The sequence below is a fragment of the Caloenas nicobarica genome, chromosome 1, assembly GCF_036013445.1.
Source record: "Caloenas nicobarica isolate bCalNic1 chromosome 1, bCalNic1.hap1, whole genome shotgun sequence".
Lineage (NCBI taxonomy): Eukaryota > Metazoa > Chordata > Aves > Columbiformes > Columbidae > Caloenas > Caloenas nicobarica.
The window spans coordinates 152,639,373-152,658,640 of record NC_088245.1 but is presented as its reverse complement, the minus strand read 5'-3'; the positions used below and the strand labels follow the sequence as shown (position 1 = coordinate 152,658,640).

General features: G+C 41.2%; 1 protein-coding gene across 1 annotated transcript in view; it reads right to left on the bottom strand.

Moving 5' to 3' along the window:
- Positions 1 to 2,699: 2,699 nt before the first annotated feature.
- TUBGCP3 (tubulin gamma complex component 3) overlaps positions 2,700 to 19,268 on the bottom strand; it is a 51,288-nt gene continuing 34,719 nt past the window's right edge. The window contains exons 12-22 of the mRNA XM_065634249.1: positions 18,850 to 18,960; positions 18,327 to 18,435; positions 13,242 to 13,431; positions 11,795 to 11,930; positions 10,942 to 11,010; positions 9,982 to 10,117; positions 7,402 to 7,490; positions 7,135 to 7,266; positions 5,994 to 6,134; positions 5,296 to 5,412; positions 2,700 to 3,807 (exon numbers count right to left, since the gene is read on the bottom strand). Coding sequence (XP_065490321.1) covers positions 3,649 to 3,807; positions 5,296 to 5,412; positions 5,994 to 6,134; positions 7,135 to 7,266; positions 7,402 to 7,490; positions 9,982 to 10,117; positions 10,942 to 11,010; positions 11,795 to 11,930; positions 13,242 to 13,431; positions 18,327 to 18,435; positions 18,850 to 18,960 — 1,389 coding nt within the window. The 3' untranslated portion in view covers positions 2,700 to 3,648. The remainder of the gene's footprint in view (positions 3,808 to 5,295; positions 5,413 to 5,993; positions 6,135 to 7,134; positions 7,267 to 7,401; positions 7,491 to 9,981; positions 10,118 to 10,941; positions 11,011 to 11,794; positions 11,931 to 13,241; positions 13,432 to 18,326; positions 18,436 to 18,849; positions 18,961 to 19,268) is intronic.

Genomic DNA, 19,268 nt, shown 5'->3' with positions numbered 1-19,268 from the left:
TCCAATGCCTGACAACCCTTTCCAGGAAGAAATTTTTCCTAATATCCAATCTAAACCTCCCCTGGTGCAACTTGAGGCCATTTCCTCTTGTCCTGTCACTTGTTACCTGGGAGAAGAGACCAACCCCCTCCATGCTACAACCTCCTTTCAGGTGGTTGCAGAGAGCGATCAGGTCTCCCCTCAGCCTCCTTTTCTCCAGGCTGAACAGCCCCAGCTCCCTCAGCCGCTCCTCATCAGACTTGTGCTCCAGACCCCTCACCAGCTTCATTGCCCTTCTCTGAACTCGCTCCAGCACCTCAGTGTCTTTCTTGTAGTGAGGGGCTCAAAAATGAACATGGAATTCGAGGTGGGGCCTCACCAGTGCCAAGTACAAGGAGACAATCTGTTGTTAGGAATTATAGTCTTTAACATTGATTGTAGTAGATAAGCAGCTCAGTGTTAAAAAATAAAATTGTAAAACTCCTGTTTCCCTTTGGAACTATGTACTTGGCTGCTGGCACACACTGAAAGGTAAGCGACTCATACAGTCACAGCAGAAGGAGGTTGCCAACTTTTACACTATGTCTGCACGTGTATATAGAATTCAATATTGGTCTCCAAGCACAAATGACATGTAAGACAATTTTTCTCTCACTTTTGTTAGGAACTGCTGAATCCAGCAGCCTAACAGATAGGCTGCTGCAGCTCCAACCAGTAGCAAGGTTCAGGTTGCATCCCCCATAGGCACGAGCACACAGAGCACACGTACACACCACATCTGTAGACATACTAATGGCCCTGTCCTGCCCCCTCACTGGCTGAGCAGGACGGAGGTCCATTAGCGGGAGATAAAGATATATATTAGTGGAAGATATCTCCCACTAATATACAATATATAAAAATAAGTTCTACATATATAGATGTAAATACAACTCGGTATGCATCAGGAGGTCAGTGAGAGAGAGAGGATGCAGGGTTTTTTCTGGATCTCAGCAAGAAAGGCCTCACAACAAATCACAGAATGACAGGATGTTAGAGATTGGAAGGGACCTCGAAAGATCATCTAGTCCAATCCCCCCGCTGGAGCAGGGACACCCAGATGCGGCTACACAGGAATGTGTCCAGGTGGGTTTTGAATGTCTCCAGAGAAGGAGACTCCACAACCTCCCTGGGCAGCCTGTTCCAGTGCTCTGGCACTCTCACCATGAAGAAGTTTCTTCTCATATTTAAGTGGAACTTCCTGTGTTCCAGTTTGCACCCATTGCCCCTTGTCCTATCATTGGTTGTCACCAAGAGCCTGGCTCCATCCTTGTGACACTCACCCTTTACATATTTATAAACATTAATGAGGTCACCCCTCCATCTCCTCCAAGCTAAAGAGACCCAGCTCCCTCAGCCTTTCCTCATAAGGGGGATGCTCCACTCCCTTCATCATCTTCGTGGCCCTGCGCTGGACTCCCTCCAGCAGTTCCCTGCCCTTCTTGAACTGAGGGCCCCAGAACTGGACACAATAATCCACATGCGGTCTCACCAGAGCAGAGTAGAGGGGAAGGAGAACCTCTCTCAACCTACTAACCACCCCACTTCTAATACACCCCAGGATGCCATTGGCTTTGGCTTAACGAAATAGCTGTTTTAATATGACAGAATAAGACCAGGAATATAAGTAGGATAAAGAGAGGGATACGGGTAGCAAGTAAAACTTATGCCCCTCCAGATGCTGGGCACGCTGCGTTTGTGCGGCACTGGATGGAGCCTTGGTGGATTTTCCTACAGTGCACTGTGCAGGTCTCATCCATAGGGACTTTCTTTCTTCCCCTGCCCTGGCACACAGGATGTCCTCCAACAGGTTCCCAACACAGCAGATGCTGTGGCATTCAGGCTGCTCAGGTGCCAGGTACGAGGCCCAGCACAGCAGACACATCTGTTCAACACCACTTACTCCTTGAATACTACACCTCCTACAAGGCTTGCAGTACAAATGTGGATCTCTCCACTAGCTGGGCTTAGACAGTCCGGGCAGTCCAAATACAATCACATAAGCTTGGTAGTTCTTTGAGACTTTGAAAGAACAATATGTTCCCACCGCACCCACAGAGTCCTCCTGCCTATCAACTGACTTGTGATTTTGTGACGGCAAGCTCAGCATCCTTCAGCTCTCCTTTGGCACACAGAACATCCCTGGCTTCAGGGTCCATATTTCCCTACAGCTGCAATGCTGCCTGCAGGTGTTCCCATGAGGGTGGCTGAACCAGCAGGTCCTTTAAGAGCACGGGGTTAAAAGCCTTCCATCTTTTATTTAACAAAAGCGCGGACTCCAAGGCCTGCACAGTAACGGGAACCCTGGTGTCCAGAGGTCAAACCCGCTAGTTCAGGGCTGCAAGTCGGTGTATCATCCCCATGAGAGTTCACCTCTGTCACGACTCGCAACAGCCTCACCTGCACGGCCTGGCAGGTGCCACTGCTTCCCAAGGTTAACGCGGAGTGAGGGCAGAAGGCAAAAAAGGTAACAGACCTGGTTGGTCTAAGGACAGCTGCTAATTAATGAATTGCATACAACTCTTAAGTAGAGATAAGACTAGTACCAAAATCCTGTAAGTGGCAGGGATCTGTAAATCAATACATTCCTAACCGGAAGCTTCTCCTTTCTTACCCTGTGGAAAAATCATAATCTTTCAATTACAAAAAGCAAACTACTTGTTTGAAAGATAATTGTGGTTTTATTTTTCTAAGCTTGCACTTGTGGAACATAATAAATGACCTGATATAATGACAACTTTGCAAAAGAAGAATCCCCCTCTCCCCAACATCTGGACAGCAATATATAAATATTTACAGTGAAAAAATAGGGAAAAAAAGAAAATGAAGTCAACATTAGCCAAGTCAGTTTGTTTCTACACATCTGATTTTGAACATCAATTATTTCATTCAATCCACTTTGCTTTCATAGTACTGAGGCTTTAACTTCATGTTTTTAGATCTTATATGCAACAGATACACTCCTGCTTTGCTTCTAGAGCTTTCTCCTGTACAGTAACCATAGAATTTCCCTACTAATTTTATTTCCATTTGTTAACTTTGAAAACAATAAAAAAATTAAATATCAGTTTATGTCTCCTGATACAAAGTTTCTCACACAAACACATCACAACACTGAAAATCAGTATAATGAAATGCTGTATAGCTTCTCAACAAGGACATTAGGTCTGGGTTCTAATCTGTTGGCTTTAACAAAAGCTCTCTTCAAATACAACAAGTACATATAGAAAAAATAACCTTCTTATTTTCTTGTTAAAAAAGGAAATGGTGCTTTCTATAAACAAAAGATGCAATTTCCTGGACATAGATGTAAGTTACAACAGAGAGAGCTCAGAAAGCTTCAAATAAAATTGGCATTTGTTTAAAAGGATGATTTAAGAATATGATTGGAAGAGGTTCAATCAGCCCATTTAGTCTGATCATTCTAGAAACTTCAGTGTAAAAAAAACCCTACTTTTTTGCTTTCTGCTATACAGTGTCACACAATCACATGACTGAAAACATGTTGCCTGCAGAAATGGGAGACACCGATCACGCACGATTTGCTTGTATGATGTCAACACTGATCGCCTTGTCCAACAAGAGGTTCAACATCCTTCGGATACCGAGGTGCAGCCCTTAGCAGTTGTTTCACATGTGTGAGCTTCGCCTGCTTCTGGTGCCCAAGGACACCCGAAGCCTCGGCTCTCTTGCTTTATAATGTTCATTGAAGTCCAATCTAAAGCTAAGAAACCGAAGGCTTTCGTCAGAACTGGTTGTCAGCAGGACCAAGAACTGCTGGACGATTCCCTGAAGGAGAAAAAGAAACCCAAGAGACAGCTGACATCAACGGAGTGTTTGGCACAGGGATGCCAGGTGTTGCACAGGCCTGGCAAGGAGGCAGAGGGAATCTGGGAAAGGGCAAGCACAAGCATTTATACCCAACTGTTATCAAATGAGTTGTGCTGGATTTACTCTTCCTGAAAAAACCCAGAGCTTCATTTTATCTTCAAACACCTGCCGTGCACTTCAGAATCTTCAGTGTGAACAGCTCAGTCATTTAAACAGACCCTCCCTTGCCCTGCTGGCACCCTCCATCTGCCCAAAGGCTCCTGGGCTGCCACTGTCCCGGCCCTCCCAGGGCAGCCCCATTACACCCGGGAGACCATTCGGGACCCAACCTGTGCCAACAGGAGACCTCATTTGTTTCTGTGTTGCACGTACGCTGCAGGCCAGCACTGCTTCCTTCAAAAATACGTAACTTGATGTAGGTTATACAGCAGCAAGCAGCACCCAGCACAGCAGAGCATCTGCCAGGTAGGGCAGTCAGTGCTACAGACCCAGTCACTAAACTCTCTGCGTTTGGTGTGGTTTTTATGCGGGACTTGCACTGGGCATGTGGCAGGCGTGCTTCTGGAGCTCATCTTCCCATTCAGCTCTAGCCAAGGACTGCAGGAGCTCCACAGCATGCAGGAAAGGAGAGGAGAGGACTTTGGGAGGATGGGAAGACTCACTTGAAGAGCTCATTCCTGTTCTCCACTAAATGCTAATGTGGATACACCCATAACTAGAGCACCCCTTTACTTCCAAAGATGAGTATGGCTGGCCAGAGATGTCCTGCATGGGAAATCCATTGTAGGGCTCAGCAGGAATACAGTCCAAGCTGCCAAAAGCTACATGGCCAACTTGTAGCGGTTCTGCAGAGCCCCAAAACTGCTGTCACTTTACAGCCTACACTTCTTAAAGAATTTGTCTTCATTTTCCTCTGGGACGGAGAGCTGCAATATTTGGACCCAGAAGCAAATTCCTCCCAGATTTGAAGTTCTCGCAACAAAGCTCAGGATTGGAAAAGAAGATAGCCTGTGCATGTTCCCCCAAAGAGCTTATCCATTGCCCATCGCAGTGTGCTTAAAATCAAGTGTTGGGCCCTTAATAAGGACCCTTTCTGCAGTCTTTAATAGCAGTGACTTGCAAAGATGGTGAGAAGAAACAGAATGCAGATGGAATTTTTTTTTCAGATTACATCAGAAGATAGCTATTATTTCTACTACTGGAAGAAGGAAGAGGCTTACATAAAGAGACTATTCATCTTTGTCAGGGGAACATACATGATCACAAAACCTGCTGTCTACTGAGGAACGGTGAATACAGGCTTCTAAGTAGAGAAGCAAAAAATGAAGACCTAGATCCACAAACTGCACATGTGAGTACAGAATTTACACCTACTTCATATTTGAAATTGATTTCTACATATGAAAGCTCAGAATCCATATTAAAAAAATATAATCTAAGGAGCACCTGGTAAAAGTGAGTTAGTATTCGCAGCTGTGAGCACATTTTGGGTATTGAATCTTGAAATTCTTTCATCCTCTTGCTCTCTTCTTCATCTTCTGATGCTGTAACACCCCACTTGCCCTACACAGAGACCAAATGAGTTAAGAGGTCAAGCATCACATAATAAAAGTTGCTAATTGGGCCACCTTCTGCCCAGCTAAACCACAATGCTTATACAAACCAACCATTGCCATAGAAAGTCAAACATGCAACCTCTAATTTTGAAACTATCAGTCCCTGTGGTTTTGACCAGCACGTGAAAGAAATCTGAGGTTAACAAAGCAGATGAGTCTCACATCAGCACTGCATGTCCCACAGACTGACGGTAGGGAAGCAGCCATGAAGCTATGGCATTTTTTGCAAAAGAGTTCAGAATATTAAAGCCTTTTCAATTTCCTTCACCTAAAACAGCCCTAAATTTCTCATCTTCCAAATCCCACTGCAGAATCTAATCACCTAGATGTTTTGGGCAAGACCGAAATGAAAACTACCATTCAGCAGCTTCATTTGAATTCACTAGCTACTGCTGACGACTTTCTTAATTGTCCCAACTACATTTTTCATTTTTCCTCTACTTCTACACATTACCTAAAATCCTCCACATATCTAAAGACAAGTATATCTGCCTCAGTTTTCATATTCTAGTAACATCCTTATTGTACCTCAAGCTCACGCTGTTTTTTCCTTTCTTCAAATTGCAACCTCAGCTGCAACTCCTCCAAAGCAGCTCTGTACATTGTCTCTTGGGCATTCTGAAGCTCAATGATCTGATCAAAAACTGCTCGAAGCTGGTTGAGAAGTACCTATGAGACAGTTAAGCAACAAAACAATGAAACAGTTGTACGGCAAAAGTGTTTTGAAGTTACTACCACACCTCAGAACAGGAGTAAATTAAAACTTTTTGCATACAGCTGGAGAGGCTGTTTTGCAAAGCCCAAAGTCAGTTGCTGCATGATCACACAGCTTCTTAGGACCAAAAGCAACTGACCCACATCATAACAAGTTTCATAATCAGCATCTGTCACTGTGTGTGGGAAGTATGTACAGTCTACCATTATAAGGTTTTAGAGGAAGAAAAGTGACTACTCCCCTTGCTCCTGTAACATAGGAACCATCTTAGAATAGAATAAAATCATTTCAGTTGGAAGAGACCCTCAGGATCATCGAGTCCCACCATAACCTAACTCTAGCACTAAACCATGTTCCTAAGAACTGCGTCTAAACGCTTTTTTAAACACATCCAGCGATGGTGACTCAACCGCTTCCCTGGGCAGCCTGTTAACCCTTTCCAGGAAGACTTTTTTCCTAATATTCAATCTAAATCTCCCCTGGCACAACTTAAGGCCATTTCCTCTCGTCCTATCACTTACTACTTAGGAGAAGAGACCAACCCCCTCCATGCTACAACCTCCTTTCAGGTGGTTGCAGAGAGCGATCAGGTCTCCCCTCAGCCTCCTTTTCTCCAGGCTAAACAGCCCCAGCTCCCTCTGCCGCTCCTTATCAGACTTGTGCTCCAGGCCCCTCACCAGCTTCGTTGCCCTTCTCTGAACTCGCTCCAGCACCTCAGTGTCTTTCTTATGATGAGAGGCCCAAAACTGCACACAGGATTCAAGATGGGGCCTCACCAGCACCGAGCACAGTGGCACAATCACTTCCCTAGTCCTGCTGCCACACTATTCTTGATACAAGCCAGGATGCTGTTGGCCTTTTTGGCCACCTGGGCACACTGCTGGCTGAGTGTCTTCTCTTAACATATAAGCCAAGATCAGAAAGCTACAATTTAAGGTAAAGGAGAAGACTTACCCTGGAATCGCTATCCAGCAAGCACCGAGCTATGATTGTGTCTAGAAAAACTTCATGAGCTGCAATGATGTGATCCAAGTCCTGTGCTTGTTGGACCTTGTTCCAGAGTTCATCCCACGAACATTCAAGCACCTGGAGCAATGATTCAGGATTGGGCTGTTTTGATTTGCTAGGTGACAAGCTTTTTGAAATTTAAGACACACAACATATACAGGGTATTAAAAAGTACTTCGTTTTTAAGCAACTAATTGGGTGGATAGAGTATACCTCAAATGTAATGTAATACTGCATTTGATGAATGAAATGGACCATTTCTGATGCCAGAACGTGACACTGATGCAGCACCCCAGAAAGCTCTGTAAAAAATCCAAAGAGATGGCATGTTAAAGACCGCAAGGACAGGCACAGCCATCAAACCAGCTTGGTAAACTTTCTACCAAATCGAATATTTCATAAAACAATCACTAATCTTGGATGGTAGCAGCAATACTTGCTGGCAACAGATGAGCAATGAATATTGCACAATTAACTCCAAGAAAACGTGAGCCAAAGATGACACCAACTGCGTGCTCAGACAGTGCTGGAAACTTGCTGAGTATCACAACTGAACAACGCTCTCTAAGTCTCAAGAGACCAAAACACAGTTAATGGCCCATGCGTTCTTTCGGTTGAAAATCTGAGGCCTCGGATTTGCACTTGCTTCTGCGGCCTCTTGCATCTCTTACCATTAGCCTTCAAAACACAGAGCGTATGTTGCATTACTTAGCTACACTGGGACCTAAAGAGAGGGCAGCTGTGATAGGGGTAGAGAATTTGCGGCTCATACAGGCCAGGTTCAACTCCAACTCAACCACAGAGACTCACAGGTAAGTCACTAATGGTCTCAGCTGCTCATCTGTAAGCAAAGGTAACTCTGTTGCAGAAAGGTATTATCAAGATCACCATCAACTGCAAAAATTCTCTGGAATGAAGATACTCAGCCTTCTAGAATCAGGCAGATATCCAAACAGAGGAAGCAGTTTCTAAAAAGCTGTTAAAGTAATTTACCACTGCGGACAAGCTGGGAGACTACTACAAAAGAATTTTACATTTTCGTATCTTCAGATGTTACAGAACCATCCAATGACCTGACAGATATTACAAGAAGCTACTCTGTTCTTCATTTCATATGTCTTTGCAGGAAGACTATCCCTAAGACATGATGGTACATCTGCTTTAAATAGAGTCAATGAAAAAACCTTCAGGGTTGGCTAAACAACAGAAATTCCTCAACACTGGTGAATTGGATATATCTGTGTTTCTTCTTCAAATTCCCAATAGGAAAAGAGCAAGCTTGACACTAGTCTCTAGAAGTACTCCTTTAAAGCATTAAAATCTCTGGCTGTTAGGACTTTTTGGGAATCGTGAATAAAGCTATCCTTGAAAGTCAATGCTACCTCTTTATGGCTGAAAAGCAAAAGACCCTGCAGCTGCTTCCTGCTGTCAGTTACTGTCTTCCATTTGGTGCTCTGTGACTGGAAGGCCAAGGTACTGTTTTGGAGGGAGAGAAAATAAAAGCAAGTTCTACTGCTTCTTCATAAATCGGTGCTGGAGTGGACTCTCCATGTGTTTCAGAAAAAATCCTACTCACAGCTTCCAACTCAGACATGCCAGTGAGCAAGAAAAACTCCTGAGCTGCCTTCTGCCTGAAGGGACAGGACTTTATAAACATACTCTTCTTTGTCAGAGGCACAAACTGAGAAATACAGTACTCACTCCTCCTGCCAACAATAGCTATAAGAGGTTGGGTAGGATTTTAAACTGCTGCGTTACTTAAAACACAGCCAAGCCTAAAGGTGACAAACGACTGAGCCTTTATTTGCAGAAGATTGCTCCATGGCAAAGCATAAGAAAGGCATCCCAAAGCTAGGGGGAAAGGAAGGAAGAAAACACAAACTTCCTTTTGAGAAGAAAATAACAAAACCCTAGCAATGGGCAAGAGCTCCAGCCTGAAGACCCTCAGGTGATGAGAATAAAATGTTAACTGCACCACAGTCTCAAAGGAACAGAAAGCAAGAATGCAGTAGACCACTGGTTTTGAGTCAAACAAGCCGTTATTTGGGCCAGGGAAATGTCAGTAAGCTAAATCCTGTCTCACAGAAGGGAAATCTAGTCATCCCATACAGTTCCAGACTTCAGCCTTGTGCACTGCAGCAGACTTTACCAGAGCTTGTTTCCCCATGACCTTCTGAGGCCAAGGAGTCCACTCCCACCCACTAAACAGTTCCTAATTATGAAAACATAAATATATCTTTGTAAATATTACTATTTTACACAAAGAAGTGTAACTCTCAATAAACCCCTCAGTAAAACTGAGAGAAAAGAGCACTTAAGAGTTTTCCTATTTCTTCTCAGTTTTTCTTATCTTAGTCTCTTCTGTTCTTAGCTAAACAAAAGCACAGGGAATGAGTGAAGGTAAAACTGGTAAATTCAGAAGGGTGTGTGTATGAGACTTAACTGCTTCCAGCACAAGAGGGAGACACAGAGTACAGATTGCAAGAAATCAACAAATATGAACAAAAGGGGATGGGAGAGTAACAATCTCTTTCCAGAGACAGGGTGTTTTGTTTGCTCACTGCTACAAAAACTCACAACCAAGGATTAAGTAAAACAAATAGGAAACCTCCACTTCCAATCATGTTATTTTATCTTCCTCACTATCTACCATTAAAGTCAATCAAAGAAGCAACAAAATATAAAATTTACCTGTCCCAACAAACTTCCCCGCCCCTCTTAATACAGTTTAAAATAAACTGGAGTTAGCTGACTGCATCTTACAAGCATGTCATTCCTTTGGGCCTCTCTCACCTGGCATACTTTTCAGAAGCTTTGCATTGCACATGTGCCCTTTCCATATATCAGTAAGAATATACTCCATTCGCTTCGCTCTCCAAAGGAAATTAAATACTCTTAGATAGTGGCTCATGCACTCCCGTGTAAATACCTACAACACAAATGAAACATCGGTACAAATTTAATACACATACCATGCGTTCAGAAGGACTAAGAACCTCTTCACAGTCCATCTTATCTGACCCATGCAGTTTATTGGTTAATATTGTCAAAACAAAATCCCTGGAAGCCCCAGAGCTTTTGGGAAGATCCTCCCTCAAGGGCTGAACGGAGTCACCCAACATTCATATAGGCCCAGGGCACTGTGGCAAGTGTTAAGAAACGGTGAACATGACAAAGCCTAAACATTCCACTCTTTTCAAACTATGTACATATGTGAAAATTGCTTCTGCTGGTCAGACTCACATTTTGATGTCCTTTTAAAAAAAAAGTTCTTTACAAACTCTCTATAGAGGATAAATGCTTTCTCCAGCTATTTTCTCTGTAGTTCTAATGAACGCTACCTATCAAATGTCATTTAGACAGTACAAATAGGTTTTCCTCAGATACATTCTTCAGTTCCTTGCAAATTATCCCAAATTAGCAGCTACAGACTAGTAATAATAGAAGAAGAGCACTCCGTTTATTAAGCACTTGCTAAAATCTCTGCTGGAACAAATGAATTACCGATTTTCAGTAATGATTGTTTTAAACTTAGCTTTCTAGCACTCACAGTTACTTTATAAAAATTGAGATTTTGGCTCAACTGTTTATACAGTGGGTGCATTCTAAATGCCAGAAAAAAAAATAAAAAAGAAGAAGTTGCTCTGATCTTACACTTGGGAATAAAAAAAAAAAGCTTATTTCAATAAAAAATATTTAGCAATTTAACTCAGTATCTGAGATATGTTCATAGTCAGCAGTATACAACATTACCGTTGCTATTGGCCCATCAACGTGATAGTCTAAGCTGAAGACATCCCATCCAGTGTCCCCAGGAGATACCTGTATTAAAAAGATACGCTACTTTCAGCGTATAACCAGAACATGCCAGTGCCGAAGAGCAACTCTTGCTTACTTTTCATTTTCCACAGCCTATAAAAAACCCAAACATCCACATCCATACAGAATACAGGAGTTCTCTGTCAAAACTAGTACATTAAGCAAAAACAAATGAAGTTTGACATCTCACCCAAATGTTGATGTTTGTAAAGTCAATGTTTTTTCATTGGAGCTAGTAAAGCAAATGAAGGGAAGGAAAAGCTTCTTAGGCAGGACTCGGCCTAAGGTATAGACTTATTTCAGATGCTACAATATCTCAGTTAACTCTCACCTCTGGGACTGGAGCTTCTCATTAACTCAAGTTTCTTACCCAGAGGTCTCCTTTATGAAACTCACTTTCATTGCTTCACTCTTTGTAACTACTGGTGACCAAGAGACCACTCCCAGGTTCTTGTAAAAGCAACAGCAGTAGGAGCTGTTTACAGAACCTCAGATGAGGGCCAAGAACATCAGTTACTGTTAGACCCCAAATACTCAACTCTGTATTGTCAATGAAGTGGCTGTAAACCCACAGCTTGAAATACAAATAGACAATAGGAAGGAAATGGGAAAATAAGAGAAGACTTATTAAATGAGGTTTACATGATTCAAAGTAGACTTCAGTGGAAGGGGGGGAACGTATTTACTATATGCAGATATTAAAATCTTGTTTCACACAGATGTCCGCATGTATACACACACACAAAAAAGCTATGTTTCAGGTCAGAGTCACCATGATGCAACAGACCTCCAGAAGTCGAACATCCAGTCGTTTGAGAATCTCAGGATTATCAAACTGGGCATTAGTTGCCCTCACTGCTGTCTCAAGGATTCCAGTCAGATTATGCTGATATAAGGTTGTAGCTGGTCGTGCAAGCTCCGGCCTGGTGGTTATGAAACAAACAGTCATGGTATATTACTGAGATATTCTGCAGCACCAGTTTGGTAGCAACTGCAGCACACAGTGAAACACTTCTCTGACAGACTTCCAAAGCCTCTCATATTACTCCCTCAGTCTTAACCACAAAAAAAAAAAAAAAAAAAAAATCAATGAGCAAAATATTTCAAACTGTCTGTTCACACACAGCTATACACCCAAACATCAGCATGAGGAGTAACTTTATCCTCCTTTAACAACAGTAATTTGAAATTACCAGGGTTGCTAGCATAACTATTCTGTAACTTTAGTTGCATTCATATCTAAAATGAGGCAGATGACATCATTAACACATCAAACCAATAATTTCATTACAGTTCCGAGAGATCTACTGATAGCCACCTCACGGGCCAAAACTGCTGGCAAAAGCACACAAACCCACGCCCTCTATGGAACTTAAACTTCCCAAAGAGCTGCAACATGCAAGCAACAAGCACCTTGTGCTGCTCCTCTCCCCCACGATCACTACTAGAAAGTCCCTCACTACTTCTTCCTCAAATGTGATACTTACTCCACAAACCAACCTTATTCCGTTTCACACTGATTTTCATTTAAAAGAGCATAGTCCTGTACAAATCACCACCAAAAAACATTGATTTTGATTTACAAACAAGTTAATGGGAGCTCTATTACGAAGCCCGCCTTCTAGACCAAAGGAAAGCTTTGTAAAGGACATCTTTGGTAGACTAAGTTTCATCAGTAGCATCAGCATGTAAAAGCACTGAGCTTGCAAATACACTTTCAGAACTAAAAGTGATACCTGTAGGTGCACCTGAGTTCTTAAAACAGAGGATGGTGAGGCATCAATTAAATTTTTAAAAATGCATTGAGGCATTGACACAATGTTTTGGATCAAATACCTACAAAACAGAGAAGCCTAACAGTCACAGTAATGCTAACTAGTGGCATAAAAAACAAGAAAACATTTCTGCTTAAACTTGCTGACAGGCATGAGAGAAGTGCTAACATCCTTGAGGTTCTCACAGGGTCAAGCGTAAAGGTATCTGTACTAGTGCAGCTTCTCAAGACATTGTGAAATGGTACTTGTATATAGTTCCCACCAAAAAGGAAAAATGAAGTTGAAGCCTCAGGGTCAAAGAAATTAAACCCAAAATAGAATTTAAAAGTTGTTCAATTAAACCTTCGAGTAGTAAGATACGTTAAGGGTCTTCTTCCAAAAGCAAAACAGTTTCTGTGCTGATCGTGCATATTTGCAAGCATCAGAAATTCAACATAACTACCCTTCCTACTCTCTTACTTGAGCAAGTCCATTAAATGCCTGATAAAGTCTCCTTGACCAAGTAGTAAGTAGCGTCTCATGGCCTGCATGTGTTCTAGTAAATTGTACTTCTTATTGAGAACATCTAGCAGGTATTTGCTGGTCTCAAAATAAGCTGCATCAATTTTCTCTTGAAATGCATTTTCCAGATCTGTGAACAAATCAGCAGCTAAAAGAAAAAAAAAAAAAAAAAAAAAGAGAGTTAAAATTAAATTAGTATTATTCCAAAACTGGGGCAAACAAGCTTTGGAATCAAAACATATCAGCAGAGAAATTGTTCTTTATTCTGATCCACTATATTATGCATTTGGTACAGCAAAAGTGAAAGCAAGTCTAAAGCAGCCCATATTTCAACATTATTAATTTTAACCTGTGCCTAGCTTGGACTCTCCAATAATAGTTCATATTATTTCATCGCTTTTACATAAAAAAAAGAATGATTTTCAGCTTGCTGAAATACTGCAGTTTACAGAATCAAATAATTTGAAAAAGATCTAAAAGCTCAGAGTTAGGAAAAAGTTTTGTTGGGGGGGGGGGATCTAAATCAGAAGTCACTTCTAGGGGCGGGGGGGAAGAAATCAAAGAATCAGTCAGAACAATCAACAGAAAAGAGTTCCCACATACAAGTCAGAATGATAGAGGATGGAGTATGCTTGCAATATCTGAGGGATAGCCAACAACCTAAATTTTTCTTCTCTACCTTTAATGCATGGTACTTTGGGGTTAGAAAGTAGGACACTGTCCTTTAGTAGGAAGCGTATTTCACTCTTTTCTACACCTACAAGCTTATTAAGAAAGGAAATGCAACAACGCTGTTAAGAGATAGCAAGAAGTGTGGCCTCTTCAGGCAACATGGAGCAAAATTCCAAATACTGGACTTTCAACTATCATAAGATTTGGACCTTCTTCAGCATTAAAGGATTTATTCCCACTTTCAACAATTTTTAATCACATAACTATTGCTCTAAAAGCAAAAAATGAAGATTCAGGTACCGAATTAGTGTAAGACAGTGCATGGCCTGCTCCAGGATTAGTTTCAACCTGTACTGCAGACAAGAAAAATTAAAACCAAGTTTCATGTTGTTGTGATGAGAGTCAGCCTCAATAAATAAAATGCTTTTAAATTGAAGAAATAAACACTGATTCTAATTAAGAAGTTACTCTTTAATGAGGGAAACCTCTCAATGTGTGGTTCAATTACATTCCCTGAGGTTTCCAAACTCTCATTCTTTGAAGCTCTCCATAAGACACCAGAAGCACAAGCATATGCAGAGATGTCAAAGAGGTGACACTTGTATGATACGTTACTGTGCTCAAAATCCCTGTGCTAGGAGAATACTACTTAGTCAAGTAACACACAAGAAGCTTAGGAGATGTGAGAATTAATACAGCCTGTCGTAAGGAATCATCAAATTGCCCATTTCTGTCACTTGACAGCAGACCAAGGTCTCTGCTCACTCTGGTCAAGGCAGAGACCTGGCGTGATCCAACAAAGCAATTCTCACATTGCTCAGGTAAGAAAGCAGGGTTCCCACCGCTGGGAAAAAGGGAAATACATCAGCTTGTGCAAATGCATTTTTCTCACTGGTACAGGGCAACAGGGCAGTGAGAACGTCCAATTAATTCTGACTTTCATCTAGTCTCTCCCCATCAGCAGATCCTGTCCTCTTAATGGCTGTCTTCAGAAGATGGGTTTGAGTGTGGCTCCTGTATCGATAGTGGCACCAGCCATCTGATCTGGCACATGGCTTCACTGCTGGCTTTAGCGCAGGAAGGAAGAACTTCTAGAAGGGGCAAAAAGGTAAAAGAGGAGTTTCACAGACAGAACACTAAGTTGCAACACCCCAGTGATCTGTTCCTCTAAGTCACGGGTGTCAAACTCATTTTCACCGGGGGCCACATCAGCCTCACAGTTGTCTTCAAAGGGCCATATATAATTTTAGGGCTGTACAAATTTAACCACTCGGTCCTTTGAAGGCAACCGCAAGGCCGATGTGGCCCCCGGTGAAAATGAGTTTGACACCCCTGCTCTAAGTGTCTTTCCACGAGATGTTCTCAGCCTCGTGGACAAAGCAGAAGAGGGAACAAGACAACCAAAAAAGAATTATAAGCTAATACCTTCAGCTACTGGACACAGAGGTTGGGCCTAGGACTAGTTCAAGACACAGGCAAAGCCAGAAGGCAGCTGCCCAGTTTGCCCATGGCAAGCCTGCCAAGTCAAATATGCTGGTCCTGCCTCCACTCAAGTAGGGGTGAGCACGTCTAAGGCAGCACCTATGGCTAAGGACACACGGACCAGTCTCAACTTCTTGTTATCCCAAGCAGGAAAAAAACAAAATAAAACAAACCTTTCTCCTCTCCTTAGTGCTGCCCCTTGCCTGGAGGGAAGTGACCTGGCCACAGCCTTTTATCTCCGAGACTGGAAAATTCAAGATTACGCGTGTAGCTGTAATGTACCATCTCTGCATACACACACACGCCAACAAAGGCGATGCACCATCCCTGCTTGACATGCAACATACTGACACAAAAAAAAAAAAAAAATATCATTGCTTACATCAACAACCAAGAGGCCTAGGCCCAAGTTTTTAAAGCTGTGAAAAATTATCTCAGGACACTGCGAAAAGACAGAAATGGGTCAAGAAAGGGTCAGGCAAAAAGCACTGACAGACAGGTCCCATGGGTTGCTATTGAATGTAGTGGTCTCATGTCATTCCTGGTTTGGGAGTTCCCAAACTGTGGACAGTTAGAGGTTGGATCTGGGATCACTTTATCTGCCTTTTCTACTGTCCTTCTTCCCCAAGTGCCTGCTACAATCCCCCATCAGGCAACATGACCAACTTCTATACTGTTCTTCATCTCTGGCTTCCTGTTTTAATGCATGTTCAGACAGCTCTTTACATCATGATTACTTCAGCATCAAAAGGAAACTGAGGAAACATGAGTTAAGGTTCCAAAGCAAATTAAAGAAATAAAAACCACCACCACCAAAAAATAATAAAAAAACCACACACGACACCAAAACAAAACAAAAACCAAACCTGCCAACATCAGCCAAACCCATCACCCATCAAACATTCAGATTGAAAATGAAAAAAAGCATCCAGAATGGAGGCTGGCACCCTAGCTTTCCATCATCTTACTACAAGTAAATATCCAAACGGAGTCTCGGGATATTGCCATATGGCACAGACAAGGACAACACGACGCATTTCAACGCCAGTGATACAGAATGTTCTTTCCGTATTGAATGGGTAAAACGCCCTAAATACAAGTGCAGTTTCATGCAGAATTAAGGCAGGGTGATACTATGAGTTATTTAGGCTGCGGCCCATAAGCTCAGTATGCCTGCAGCACACTGCAGATAGAGTGGATAACACCCATTTCTAAAACTACACTTATCTTGGAAACACATATTCTCAGCACTTAAGATAATGTACTTGCTTTGAAGCTCTCATCCCCTACATAATAGAGAACCTATATTTGTGAGGATCATCCATTCAATCAAGGAGAGAGAAACAAGTGAAAATTTAAAAAAAATATTGGAAAAGCATGGCCATAAACACTGTAAAGTGGTGAAAGTAGTGTAGCCAAAGAATGGTTTTGCCTTTTTCAGGAGTAGCTGGCAAGATGATGATTCAAATGCATTTACAGCCCTTATGCACTTAACCTTGATGCCCTTCTGCACTTTAAGCGCATCTTTGACTGGGCAAGCACTGTGCATTGTACAAATATCACACTACTAGTCGAAATATTCTTGCAGACATGAATGGGATTTTATTATTAGAACATGAGGTACTCAAGCTAAAAGTCCATGCTGTGAAGAGTTAATATAAAAAACTAACGCAAGGTTAATCTGGAGAAGGAAAAAAAAAAAAGAAAAAGAAAATCCCACAAAACCAAGTTTTGATGTCACATAGAATAAAGTCATATTTGAGAACAGGAATAACAGAAAAGATATTGTACAAGATGTCCAAAAGTGCAAGGAAGGATGTTCTTAGAAAACTAAGTCAAGAACTAGACAGAAAAACAATGTTTAGATAATTCTTCTCTTGGCAAAAGCTGTATTTACTAGTAAGACATCATTATACTTCTAAAAACTATGTACAAAATAGCATCAGATAAATTATCCCAGTGATCTACATCTTAACTATTAGACTCTTTTTGATATATTAGACGAATTATAAAAAGAAGTTACAGTAGTAAAGTATCACCTTCACCAGAAGAAAGCAAGTTGTCTTTTCTCCCAGATGTAGCAGCCATTACCTTACCTCCCTTCTTAGTATTTACACAAGAAGTCTCCTTTTTTTAAGATGTTTCTTATTTGCAATCTTTCATCATAACAATGTTAATTTCATTGCAAAGAAAATGCCACCAAAGAATAAGCACAAATGATACATAACTTTTCATTCATTAAGACTGAAATAGTATTTCTTTCTAAAAAGAAAGAAATAACCTGAAGGAATCCTGGTAGTTAAGTTCTGCTTGGCGTCCCCAATTTTAAGTAATCTTCAAAAAGAATTTTATTAACCTTCCACAAACTCAGTTTTCTTCGGACCTATTATAGTGTTAGAGTTCATTTACAGAAAGGCTTCTGTCCTGCCTGTTTTTACTACTCATTCTCTTACTTATAACTAATGGACTATGTATTATTTTTTAATCACAGAATTAATTCAGTATTATTATGGAATCATGCAATGAAGTATGTTTGATGAGAAGTCACAAGTACTAAATTGTTACTGCGGCACTCAAAAATATCCCTGCCCCCACCCCAGCCCTCTCAACAAAAGTCAGCTGATGGCAGACTAGTTTCTGAACGGTTTCATTCAGAAAGCCAGTACATCAACCACCATTCAGCAAACCCATCTAATTAAGAAAATAAAACGATGCACATGCATCTTCATAAATGTTTCGTTAAATGCAAATATCCATTAAAATACCTGTATTCTAACGCAGATGGGACTTTGATACTCCTTTCCAACCCCATGTCAGTTTACAGTCTAAACCACATATTGCCCACAGCTCAGCTCAAAGGGAAGAAGTTGACAAAAACTGATACTCTACCGTCTTTTGAAGACTCTGTAGATTTGGCCACAGCAATCATCTTTGTGGACGGAGTTTGATCATGACAAACTTGATGCAAGAAGTTTATGGATTTTCCTATTAATAGGACCTGAACAAAAAAGGATTTTTTAAAGCGATTTGCATATAAACAAACAAACAAAACCAAAAACAAACAAAAAAACCCGCAACACCACATAAAACCAACACCAAACAGAAAGCCACCCACAACCACCAGGACAACAGGATATTTAGTCATCTTTCAGTGGTCTTAGCTCCACAATCCCAACCACAGCAATCCAGAACTTCAATGCCAACACAAAATCTTTTTAAACACAAACTTCTTTCCCCCCCTTGAGATCTCCTTAAACAAAGTTTATCAGAGAGTAAAACAGAGAAACAGTCTTCCTCAACAAACAATTTTAAAAATCTTAATTGTTAAATCTCGTCTGTATTTTCTTAATGGAAATCTAAATAGCAGCATAGGGCAAACAAATCATCAGGAGACTAATTTTCAAATTCATACCTTTTTTGATTGCTCCATTGTAATAAAAGAAGGGATCATTGATTTCCTCAAAGTGTATTTGTCATGCCACAACCGATCAGTTTTAACTGTAGGATCTGAAGCTACAAAAAACTGTAGATTGACATAAATATTGAAAAAGAAAAGATAAATGCAAACTCTCTCCCCTAGTGGTTCATTTCTGTATTCAGAAAACTGTAAAAATATTCCAAGTTGTTCTTCTAACTTAAAAAAAAAAATAAAAAAGAAAAACAGAGCTAATGCGCAAAGTTGTCCTGGCAATTGATATGTAAATTGTATGTTGCCCAATATGAACTCTGAAGAAAAAAGTTAAAGAACAGCTCACATAATTTAATCTCCCCTGTATGTTATGAAACCTCAATGACCTGAGGGTAAAGTGTACTATCTGTAAAATATCCACT